We start from the raw sequence: 13,121 nt of genomic DNA, 5'->3' as shown, positions 1-13,121 counted from the left end.
TGCAGGAAACCGCATCAATATCAGAAACCGGACAACCACTTTAAGCTTATTTTTCATTAAAATACTTACCCAGCCACCGTAAGACATTGTAGCTCTGCCGCTATTCGGGTTGGGTGACTTGTAGGTATCAAATGTTTTAAAGCAAACTTCCTATCTTCTCCTGATTTTAGCCTTGCAACAGCCAAATAAACAGAACTAAATGTACCTATGGACAGAAAAAAGTAAATAAATTGTGAGAGCCACTTATCCAACAACGTAACGATGTGCATGGCGTAGTAAAATTTGTATTATTGCAAGCAGTCTGTACATATTCACACTATAGGTTTTATTCACTATGCGACTACAGAACACAAACCGTGGAACACTGTTGGGACAAAAGCATATCACTTTATAAATGTCCGTACAGACAGCTGCAAATTCTAGTTATTTTCAGTTTAAAATGTTTCACCACCAGTTCCTTATGGACAGTGCGATTCAATGACTTCCCTGTATGAGCATGTGCCTACTGGAGAAAATTTGAGATTACACTTACAGGTAATCGGTTTTCCCCCTCGCCTAGGACAGCACCCATGGAGAGACCGCCTCCTACTCCAGACAGGAAACAGGAACCAAAAACTGCTTTAAAAGAGGGATCAACCTCTCCACCGCCAGTCCTTTTCGAAGAACTAAGACACATAAGATATACATTTTATTTTTTATATCATAATACATTTAGCCGGGTACTGTCACAGGCTCAAAAAAAACAGATTATCGGAAAGTGTAATCATATTTTTCCCCCTCGCCTATGAGAGCACCCATGGAGAATTAAGCGAGATTTATTTAGGGTGGGACAACAGCCTGAAGTACCTTACAGCCAAAACTCAGGTCTTCATTAGAAGGCAGCTGAAGTCTATAATGCTTGAAAAAAATGTATGTGGAGAACTCCAGGTGGCAGCCCAACAAATCTGCTCTATAGAAGCGGAGTGCCCTCTCTGCCCAAGAAGTAGAGACTGATCTAGTAGAGTGAGCCCCGAACCCCGATGGTGGAACAGCTCCCTTGGATGAGTATGCTAACTAAATAGCTTGCCTGATCCATCTAGCGATAGTCTGGGAAGATGCAGCAGAGCACTTCTTAGTACCCTGAAAGGAATGCAACAGACGGGAGGAGGACCTCCGGGGTGGCGTGACGTGCAGATACTGAATTAAACGTCTGCTCCCGTCTAAACAATGGAGCGCCGATTCTTTCATTTTTTGGAGAAGCGCAAAAAGAGGGAAGAACTATCTCTTGAGAACGGTGAAAAGAAACCTTTGGCAAAAAAGAAGGATTAGGAGAAATAACCACCCGATCCTCCAAAATCTGTAAGTAAGGCTGGTCAATGGAAAGAGCAGCAATCTCACTAACTCTTCTTGCAAAAGGTAATAGCTAGGAGAAAAGCCAGTTTTAGGGAGAGCATCCTAGAGGAAATGCTGGCTATCGGCTAGGGCTAAAAGAACTAAGTTCAAATCCCAAGGAGGGATCCTATTTCTGCAAACTGGGGAGAACTTTGAAACTGCAGTGATGAATCTCTTCACCCAGGGATGCCCCACTAATTTAAATTCAAATTGGGCACTTAAGGCCTCATGCACACGACCATTGTGTGCACCCGTGGCCGTTGTTCCGTTTTCCGTGATTTTCTGCGGATCCATTGACTTTCAATGGGTCAGTTGAAAACTCGGAAAATGCACAGTTTGTCATCCGCCTCCGTGATCCGTGTATCCTGTCCGTTAAAAAAATAGGACCTGTCCTATTTTTTTGACGGACAACGGTTGACGGACCCATTCAAGTCAATGGGTCAGTGAAAAAACACGGATGATCACAAGATTGGCATCCGTGTCCGTAGGTTACTTTCATACAGACGGATACGAAGATCCGTCTGCATAAAAGCTTTTTCAGAGCTGAGCTTTCACTTCGTGAAAACTCAGATCCGACAGTATATTCTAACACAGAGGCGTTCCCATAGTGATGTGGACGCTTCTAGTTAGAATATACTACGAACTGTGTACATGACTGCCCCCTGCTGCCTGGCAGCCCCGGATCTCTTACAGGGGGCTGTGATCCGTACAATTAACCCCTCAGGTGCCGCACCTAAAGGGGTTAATTGTGCGTATCATAGCCCCCTGTAAGAGATCCGGGGCTGCCAGGCAGCAGGGGGCAGACCCCACTCCCTCCCCAGTTTCAATTTCATTGGTGGCCAGTGTGCGCCCCCCCCCCCCTTCTCCCTCCCTCTATTGTATTTATAACATTGGTGGCACAGTGTGCGGCCCCCCCTCCCTCCCTTGTATTTATAACATTGGTGGCACAGTGTGCGGCCCCCCCTCCCTCCCTTGTATTTATAACATTGGTGGCACAGTGTGCGCCCCCCCCCCCTTTTATTGTATTTATAACATTGGTGGCACAGTGTGCGGCCTCCCCCCCCCCCCCCCCCGATCATTGGTGGCAGCGGAGTTCCGATCGGAGTCCCAGTTTAATCGCTGGGGCTCCGATCAGTAACCATGGCAACCAGGACGCTACTGCAGTCCTGGTTGCCATGGTTACTTAGCAATATTAGAAGCATCATACTTACCTGCTGGCTGCTGTGCTGTCTGTGACCGGCCGGGAGCTCCTCCTACCGGGGTGGGGTGGGGGGCGCACACACTGTGCCACCAATGTTATAAATACAATAGAGGGAGGGAGGGGGGGGGGCCGCACACTGTGCCACCAATGTTATAAATACAATAGAGGGAGGGAGGGAGGGGGGGCCACTGATCTCTTACAGGGGCATATGATACGCACGATTAACCCCTTCAGGTGCGGCACCTGAGGGGTTAATTGTGCTGATCACAGCCCCCCGTAAGAGATCGGGTGCTGCCAGGCAGCAGTCATGTACACAGTTTGTAGTATATTCTAACTAGAAGCGTCCCCATCACCATGGGAACGCCTCTGTGTTATAATATACTGTCGGATATGAGTTTTCACGATGTAACTCAAAACCGATGGTATATTCTAACATAGAGGTGTTCCCATGGTGATGGGGACGCTTCAAGTTAAACTATACCATCGGATTGGATAAAACTCTGATCCGATGGTATAAAAGGGACTCCTGACTTTACATTGAAAGTCAATGGGGACGGATCTGTTTGCAATTGCACCATATTGTGTCAACGTCAAACGGATCCGTCCCCGTTGACTTGCATTGTAATTCAGGACGGATCCGTTTGGCTCCAGAAATCAAGGAAGACCCACGGACGAAAAAAAGGTCACGGATCAACGGAACCCCGTTTTGCGGCCCGTGAAAAAATACTGTCGTGTGTATGAGGCCTAAGGCTGAGCTCTGCACCTTTAAGGTGCTAGGTCTAATTTTTTTCCTCCAACCTTCCTGCAAAAAAAATATCTAATACAAGAGGAATATCTGGAGCCTCTAGAACAACCAACCAATGGTCTATTGGCAAATCTGCAGAAAGCCCTCCAAATTCTCAAATAAATCTCGGAAGTGACCTTCCTACAACTCGCCAACAGACTAGTGATAACGTCATCAGAGAGGCCCCTTCTTTTTAAAGTTTCCCTCTCAATAGCCAGGCAGTCAGATGAAGACTCTCCACTTCTGAGTGAAGGATTGGTCCCTGAGCTAGAAGTCCCAGGAAAACTGGAAGAAACCAGGGGGTGGCATTTGACATTCTGCGGAGCTCTGAAAACCACACCCTCCTTGGCCAAAAGGGGGCTATCACTATAACTGTAGCACAATCCTCCATGATCTTTTTGAGGACTTTTGGCAACAGCTTCAGAGGGGAAAAGGCATAAAGAAGACCCCGTCCCCAGGACTGAGCTAAGGCTACTTTCACACTAGCGTTCGATCGGATCCGTTCTGAACGGATCCGATCATAATAATGCAGACGGAGGCTCCGTTCAGAACGGATCCGTCTGCATTATTTTTAGCATATAACAGCTAAGTGTGAAAATAGCCTCGTACGGATCCGTCCAGACTTTCAATGTAAAGTCAATGGGGGACGGATCCGCCTGAAGATTGAGCCATATTGTGGCATCTTCAAACGGATCCGTCCCCATTGACTTACATTGTAAGTCTGGACGGATCCGCACGCCTCCGCACGGCCAGGCGGACACCCGAACGCTGCAAGCAGCGTTCAGCTGTCCGCCTGTCCGTGCGGAGGCGAGCGGAGCGGAGGCTGAACGCCGCCAGACTGATGCAGTCTGAGCGGATCCGCTCCATTCAGACTGCATCAGGGCTGGACGGCTGCGTTCGGGTCCGCTCGTGAGCTCCTTCAAACGGAGCTCACGAGCGGACCGACGAACGCTAGTGTGAAAGTAGCCTAAGAAAGCGCACTTTGCGAAACGTACGCCGGGCTTTCGGCTCTCCCAAAACTGCAAGCTTCTCAAGTTGCGTCCGGACATAACTAAGGCAACAGATATCATGTGACTCAGCCCGATCACATGGGACAACACGCAATGCGTGCCAACACGTGACACGCCATCACCGGACCTACGGAAGGTCCTACCGAATACAGCCCGCATACTACAAGATGCCATACAAAAGGCTCCAGGACCGGTAAAGTACTGCAGTATCTACTGCCACCTTTATATGGAACTAATTCCACCATATAATGATATATTAACACCTATAACCATTGTTACATATACACGTGTTCATTCCCTCCCCCCCCTAATTCTGGAACATGGGGGACATCCAATGGACTGACTAATTCAATTACGTTTATACTAGGGCTGAAACGATTATTCGAATAACTCGATTACATCGAGTCAAAAAATTCATCGATGCAGTTTCCCTGCATCGAGGAATCGTTTACATCACGTGATCACGGAGCGGGAGTGAAATTAAGCGTCTCACTCACCGCTTCCGTGTCCTCCGGAGGCCAGAGAGGCAGGACTGAGCCGGCCGGCACAGCTGAGGGAGGAGGAGGGAGTCTCTCCCTCCCCACTGTGCGCGGCTGCCGCTGAAGACCAATGGGGACAGAGTAGGAGAAGGAGGAGGGACTGTGGCCACTGCGCTACCAATGAATGTGCCGGCCATATCCCACAGGGTCCCCCTCCTCCCCCCCCATCATTGGTGGCAGTGTCCGTTCCGATTGGAGCCCCAGCAGTGTAATGCTGGGGTTCCGATCGGTTACCATGGCAGCCAGGACGCTACTGAAGTCCTGGCTGCCATGGTATGTTAGTGAGCAGAGAGCAGCGCATTATACTCACGTGCGCTGTGGCCGGCGGTCGCTCCTTCTCATAGGTCTGTGCGGCGCATTGCTAATGCTGTAAGCATTAGCAATCCGCCGCACAGAAGAAGAAGGAGCGACCGGCGGCCACAGCGCACGTGAGTATAATGCGTATATTTCTCTCACCCAGCATGGGTATATGTAAAATGACACCCCAAAACACATTCCCCAACTTCTCCTGAGTACGGCGATACCAGATGTGTGACACTTTTTTGCCGCCTAGGTGGGCAAAGGGGCACACATTCCAAAGAGCAAATTTAGGATTTCACAGGTCATTTTTTTACACATTTTGATTTCAAACTACTTACCACACATTAGGGCCCCTAGAATGCCAGGGCAGTATAACTACCCCATCCCACAAGTGACCCCATTTTGGAAAGAAGACAGCCCAAGGTATTCCGTGAGGGGCATGGCGAGCTCCTAGAATTTTTAATTTTTTGTCACAAGTTAGCGGAAAATTATGATTTTTTTTTCTAACAAAGTCTCATATTCCACTAACTTGTGACAAAAAATTCTAGGAACTCGCCATGCCCCTCACGGAATACCTTGGGGTGTCTTCTTTCCAAAATGGGGTCACTTGTGGGGTAGTTATACTGCCCTGGCAATTTAGGGGCCCTAATGTGTGCGAAGTAGTTTGAAATCAAAATCGGAAAAAAATGGCCGGTGAAATCCTAAAGGTGCTCTTTGGAATGTGTGCCCCTTTGCCCACCTAGGCTGCAAAAAAGTGTCACACATCTGGTATTGTCGTACTCAGGAGAAGTTGGGCAATGTGTTTTGGGGTGTCATTTTACATATACCCATGCTGGGTTAGATAAATATCTTGGTCAAATGCCAACTTTGTATAAAAAAAAAAAAAAAAAGGGAAAAGTTGTCTTTTGCCAAGATATTTCTCTCACCCAGCATGGGTATACGTAAAATGACACCCCAAAACACATTGCCCAACTTCTCCTGAGTACAGCGATACCAGATGTGTGACACTTTTTTTGCAGCCTAGGTGGGCAAAGGGGCACATATTTCAAAGAGCACCTTTTGGATTTCACCGGTCATTTTTTACAGATTTTGATTTCAAACTACTTTGCACGCATTTGGGCCCCTAAAATGCCAGGGCAGTATAACTACCCCACAAGTGACCCCATTTTGGAAAGAAGACACCCCAAGGTATTTCGTGATGGGCATAGTGAGTTCATGGAAGTTTTTATTTTTTGTCACAAGTTAGTGGAATATGAGACTTTGTAAGAAAAAAATAAAATAAAAAATCAATCATCGTTTTCCGCTAACTTGTGACAAAAAATAAAAAGTTCTATGAACTCACTATGCCCATCAGTGAATACCTTAGGGTGTCTACTTTCCGAAATGGGGTCATTTGTGGGGTGTTTGTACTGTCTGGGCATTGTAGAACCTCAGGAAACATGAAAGGTGCTCAGAAAGTCAGAGCTGCATCAAAAAGCGGAAATTCACATTTTTGTACCACAGTTTGTAAACGCTATAACTTGTACCCAAACCATTTTTTTTTTTTTACCCAAACATTTTTTTTTAATCAAAGACATGTAGAACAATAAATTTAGCGAAACATTTATATATGGATGTCGTTTCTTTTGCAAAATTTTACAACTGAAAGATGTAATTTTTTTGCAAAAAAAAAATCGTTAAATTTCGATTAATAACAAAAAAACTAAAAATGTCAGCAGCAATGAAATACCACCAAATGAAAGCTCTATTAGTGAGAAGAAAAGGAGGTAAAATTCATTTAGGTGGTAAGTTGCATGACCGAGCAATAAACGGTGAAAGTAGTGTAGTGCAGAAGTGTAAAAAGTGGCCTGGTCATTAAGGGTGTTTCAGCTAGGGGGATTGAAGTGGTTAATGTGCCGTGCGATAGGAGTGTCCGCATTTTCCTAATGTCGTTCAGATGTTCACCAATTCACGGATCGTTTTCCCGACATATTGTAAACCACAAATACAAGAGGCCAAGTACACGAGGCTGGAGGATCTGCAGTTAACAAAGCATCTGCTATTATACGACTTGGAGGTAGTCGTGCTCATAAAAGAGCACCCTGGTTTAACGGAATCACATGCCACACAGCCGCTGCAGCAAAAAGTGCCTAGCAAGGGATTAGTCAGCCAAGTTTCTGGACGCAGGGTTTCAAAGAAACGATGAACTAGTCTATCTTTGAAATTGCGCCCCCTACAGTAAGTTATGGCTGGGCGATCACTCACAAAATGTGTAACATCAGTGTCCATTTTTAAAACTCTCCAGCATTTGCGTAAAATATTGTGGACCGGCCCATTGGCTGCGTCAAAAGTTGCAATTAGACAAGAGGATGAGGAACGTATTAATCTGTTTCTAGGGTTAAGCAGTTGATAGGCTGATGCAAGAATTTTTTTGGGGGTAACCTAGTCTCAAAAACCTCTTCTGAAGATCTCTCGCTTTTACTTGAAAGTCTGGAGATGGAAAAACAGTTATGGCGAACCCAAAGATACTGCCCCTTCGGTATTCCTCTCTTAGAGGAAGAGGGTGGCAGCTATCCCAATGCAACAAGCTATTGGTTGTCGTGTTTTTACGAAACAGACTGGTATGAATTTTTCCATCCTCAGACCTCATGATATTTAAAATAGAGAAAGGTAATTTGAGAGGGGTTGTTCTCAAAAGTGAAAAAAAAAAAAAGCCCAAATTGGTTGGTATTAAAGGCCTTAACAAACTCGCCAAATTCCTCCGCTGTCCCTGTAAAAAAAAAAAAAAAAAAAAAATAAGCAGATCGATGTACCTTAGCCACATCAAGATGTGGGAGGACCAGACCACAAGTTCATCTAAAAAAACTACTTCTTTCTCCCACCAGTCCAGGTACAAATTGGCATAGGATGGCGCGCATGTACTCCCCATGGCCACGCCCCTGATCTGGTGGTAGAAGCGGCGAATAAATAGAAAAACATTGTGGTACAGAATGAACCTCAAGAGGTTAATAACAAATTCGTTATGAGGGGAAAATTCTGTTCCTCATTGCTGTAAGAAGTAACTGTTCGCCTTTATGCCACCCTCATGAGGGATGGAGCTACAAAGGGCCTCCACGTCAAGACTGGCAAGCAAAGTATTGCCTTCGATGGGGACGCCGTCCAATTTGCCTATCTCCATAGAGTCCCTCACAAATGAGGGCAAGGTAAGGACGAAAAGTCTAAGTATAGCGTTGATCTGCCGTGTCAGACTATTGGTACCAGAAACAATAGGCCTGCCCTTAAGAGGATGTAAGCCCTTATGTACTTTGGGCAAACTGTAGAAGCAGGCCAAATGTGGATACCTAGGCAAAAGGGCCTGATACTCGGCATTATCTATGAGGTTAGCTGCCAAGGCTGGGATAAGAAGGAGGTTTTTCAGCTCAGTGGGATTTGCTGGCAATACATCATAGCAACTCTTATCTATCACGATATCCATGTACATTTTGAGATATTGCTCATGTCCCAACACCACAAAATTGCCCCCTTCATCAGCCGCTTAGATCACTAGAGATGTATCTTTCTTAAGTGACAACAAGCCCTCTAGTTCATCTTTTGTGACATTGTTCTTAGTATGTAACCCCTCCAACTGTGATAATTCATTAATAACCAATTTCAAAAAAATATCCATTGGGGTAATATCACCAATATGGGGTTCAATTGAGAATGATTCTTGATGGACGTGAAAGGTACCTCGCCTGGGATTCTTTCATTTTCACATAAAAGATCAACTTAATTCCTCATGTCTGACATATCAGTGATATCGATACCAAGTTGCACATTGATGTTTATCTTGACTCATGAAAGATTTTTTTCCACTTTAATTTTCTCAAAGAGATGGAGGTCTTTCACCCAGCGAAATAAATCAAAGGCATGGGTAGGGACAATCGAAAGGCCCTTTTTGAGGATGCCAGTTTCTGCTTCCGTAAGTGCCCTGTCAGATAGATTAATTACTTGTAATTCATCAGACAACACCACAGTTGGTGACGGTGCTATTGGGCACAGTCTTAGGGATCCTTCTTTTCTCTCTCAATAGATAAGCTGAAATGGGGACTCCCTGACCTAAACAATCCCCCCTTGAAGATCCTCCTCTACCTCTCCATGAGTTCCCCCTATTCTGATGGCCTCTGGAGAATGGTTTAGGGCAGGCATGCTCAACCTGCGGCCCTCCAGCTGTTGCAAAACTACAACTCCCAACATGCCTGGACAGCTTACAGCTATCAGCCTACAGCAGGGCATTGTGGGAGATGTAGTGTTACAACAGCTGGAGGGCCGCAGGTTGAGCGTACCTGGTTTAGGGTGTTTCGTATTACGTTTGGGTTCACTATCTGTTTCACCTTCAGATGATGAAGGCTCTGTTTCTACCTCAAGTCCTCTCGCTGATTTAGTTTTATAATCAAAGAGTCGTCCCTCCCTGAAATAGGCTATGTCTCTCAAATATTGTAAATGCTTTTTTTCTTTAACTGTGCAGTGTATTTCTGACCTGCCTGTTCAAGTGTTTGTTCTTTACGTGCAAAACTTCTTTACAGCCTTGATTTGCTTCTAAAGAACGACAGTACTTTTTTCAAAGAAAGCTTTCTCTTCCTCCAAAATTAGACACATAAGGCGGAGGGACGATTCAAGGGATTCAGTCTCCCACTTTTTTGTTTATAAAAAAAAAAAGTAGGAAAAGATGATAACTGCTGCTCTCCAGGGGTACCCACTTTAATGTGATCCTCCAACTCCTTCATCCATGCCTTAAGGTATCTAGCTACCGATGTAGCGGCAATAGACGGTTTAAAGGCCACCGCTGAGGCTTCCCAATTTTTCTTTAAAGGGGTTCTACAGTTCTTTTTAACTGATGATCTATCCTCTGGATAGATCAGCATCTGATCGGCGGGGCTCTGACACCCGGGACCCCTGCCGATCAGCTGTTTGAGAAGGCAGCGACGCTCCAGCAGCGCCACGACCTCACTGTTTACCGCAGGCCCAGTGTTGTCACAAGTAGTATCAACTGGCCTGGGCGCGGCTAAACTCTGTTCACTTGAATGGAGCTTAGCCCCACCCAGTTGATACTAGTCGTGACGTCACTGGGCCAGCGGTAAAAAGTTAAAAGGCCGCGGTGCTGCTGGAGCACCACTGCCTTCTCAAACAGCTGATCGGCGGGGGTCCCAGGCGTCAGATCCCCGCTGGTAGTCACTTCCTCATCCAAGGTGTATTTATGCTTAACAGAGGAGGGTAAAAAAAAAAAAAACTTCCTATCAGGCTTTTTCCATTCTTTATCAATAACAGCCTGAATATTTTTATGTACATCGAATACTTTTCTTTCAAACAGAGTCCTGAACAGACTGTGGCGGCTTTTGGTCATCTAACCCCATAGTAGCTCTTACTACTTTTACTAGGGAAGTAATGTTCTCTGTATAAAAAAGCGGCTTCCCAGCTTCGTCATCAGAGGAGTAAATTTGATGAAAGACGTTCTCCCTCTTCTTCCAATCCAGAAAGCACATCACTGTCGCTAGAGTGGGGGATTTGATGCAGCTGCAGAGGTACTAGGGCGGCTTTTTAGCAGATTATCTGCTTGATGCTGCCCAGAGACGGAGCTTCCTCCTCCATTACCTTGCTCACACAAGCTTGGCAAAGGGGCTTTGCCCAAGCAGAGGGTAGCTTCTTTTTACATATAGCACAACCCTTGTCTTTGGATCTGGAGACCTTTCTAGACTCCTTAGACACAGAAGATGACCCCCATGAGTAATCAGCAATATTACGGTACCGGCGTATCATTGGTGGTTTCAGTGGCTTCTGCGCGCTGAGACTGCTCCATGTTCAGACCTGAATCTTCTCAATGGAGGAACTGCCCGCTTCACCAGTGAGGCGGTGAGCTGGCTGAGCTTTTCTCAGCCAGGCGCGCGCACATCGGCTCCTATTTCCAGCTTACAGCTGTGCTTCCCTCTACTGTCGCACCGAAAGTACGTCACTGCCCAGGGCGCGGCGGTCCTGCGCACGACGCTCCCCCTGGTAATAGACGAGGCGCTGACAGCCGGACATGCGACACAGCCGCAGACACCCAGGAAGAAAAAAAAAAAAAGCACCCCCTAGGCCGAGAAGGAGCGGAGCGGGCGGGAGGGAGAAAGAGGCCCAGACTTAGCAGCGGCTCCTAACCCACAGGTAAGCCCATCATATACACATAAAACAGCCGGGGCGCCCACAGCTCCTGGTATCCTGACAGTTTCCAAATTCCCTCCTGTCCCCTTAGGACTGGAAACAGAACTGGAGGTGGAGAGGGTGGTCCCTCTTTTAAAGCGGTTTCTGGTTCCTGTTTCCTGTCTTGAGGAGTAGGAGGCGGTCTCTCCATGGGTGCTGTCATAGGTGAGGGGGAAAACTCCCATTCAGGCTAGAAACGACTTGGATAGCACCTCCGACTAAGATATGAAAGACTGACTCAACCTCCTAATAGTCACGTTAAAATTGGAAAAAAACTCCCAAAAATGTCACTTTTTTATTGTAGATTTTTAATGTGTCTGCAGTAAATCTTGTTGGTGCACAACTCAGGGGACACTATTGCATTTTTAACCCCTTAGTGACATTAATTGTAGCCTTAAGGACCAATAACATTTTCCCCCTTTGTGTTCTAGCAGTCAAGTGCTCTCTTTAAATGTATTTTTTATTTTTGCTGGATTAGTTGTTGGCTTTTTAGGAACCATTTGGGGTATATATTGTGTATTAAATAACTTATTTGATTTTTAGGGGGAAAGAAACAGCAATTTTAAAAAAATTTATGGGATTTTTTATAGTGTTCCCTGTGTGGTAAAAATATATATATTTTTTTTATTTATTTTTTTACAGATTTTTGTGGCTCTGCAGCTGCTCCCTCATTCTCCTCCCGGCTGCTTTAACTACTCATATCTCTCAGCTAGAGATATGGGCTTTGGATTGTTTGAAAGCTCTCAGACAACACCAGAATGACAGCAATATGTTCAGCACAGAGGAAGATATCACTAATAGTAGTCGGGATGCTGTGAATGCAGCTGGAAGTGAAAGTTAAGGCAGATTTTACCCGCGATTATGCCTAACGCCAACAGTGATATCTCTTCTGTTGCTTGGACAAATGCTGTCATTGTATAAAAGCATGGAATGTCAGCTTTCAAACAAGACCAGTTGCACGTTTGTATCTGCCACCGTTCACGAGATAGCAGCATCTAAAGCAACCCCCCCCCCCCCCTAATTGGATCATTACCTCCCTTTTCCTCCTTTATCCGAGTGCCTGCACCACAAGCAGGCACTGTCAGAGATAAAAGCTCTTAACTCTCCTGAGGTAAGCCAGCCATATCTGTGCAGTCAGACAGCAACAGATGCTCACTGCAGGCTCGTCTGCCTTGCTGGAGGGGGCAGGGCTGAAACACTGCTGAACGGCACTAGGAGCAGAGATGAAGGGAGGCAGGGGGTAGGGCATGAAAGTGTCTCACTGCTGACTGACATGTTCATTGTGGGTGGGAATCAGAAGCCCAGAACATGTGCACAATGAACGCATGTGTTCTGGGAGCAAGGAGGAAGTGAAGAGAGTGTACCATGTGACCAGGCAGGGAATCTCAAGCCCTGTACAAAACTTTTAATAAATGTCAATTATAAACTTGCAGTACCTAACAATGGAGGGGTGGGGGGGAAGAGGATATAATAGTTTAATCTCGGAATACCCCTATTGTCTGGCCTAGGAGATGACTAACCCAGAGTTTCTCAACTCCAGTCCTCAGGGCCCACGTACCGGCCATGTTTTCAGGATTTCCTTAGTAATGAGCAGGGGATATAATTAGTGTCCATCCATCAGGACTTACCTCAGGTGTTCATTCTGTGGGATATTCTGAAATCCTGACCGGCAGGTGGGACCCGAGGACTGGAGTTGAGAAACCCTGGACTAACCCAATCCT

At 46.0% G+C, this 13,121-nt stretch overlaps 1 protein-coding gene across 3 annotated transcripts in view; it reads right to left on the bottom strand.

Annotated features, from left to right (window-relative positions):
* CDC7 (cell division cycle 7) overlaps positions 1-13,121 on the bottom strand; it is a 64,207-nt gene that overhangs the window by 40,593 nt on the left and 10,493 nt on the right. For 2 of the 3 annotated variants that reach the window (XM_044301280.1, XM_044301281.1), the window contains exon 3: positions 70-205. In XM_044301280.1, coding sequence (XP_044157215.1) covers positions 70-205 — 136 coding nt within the window. Of the gene's footprint in view, positions 1-69; positions 206-532; positions 666-13,121 lie in introns of all 3 variants that reach the window. The other variant, XM_044301282.1, reaches the window with a different exon arrangement.

This window comes from Bufo gargarizans, chromosome 7 (genome assembly GCF_014858855.1).
Source record: "Bufo gargarizans isolate SCDJY-AF-19 chromosome 7, ASM1485885v1, whole genome shotgun sequence".
In the NCBI taxonomy this organism is placed as follows: Eukaryota; Metazoa; Chordata; class Amphibia; order Anura; family Bufonidae; genus Bufo; species Bufo gargarizans.
Note: the sequence above shows the minus strand (reverse complement) of the source record. Positions and strands in the feature narration are given on the sequence as shown.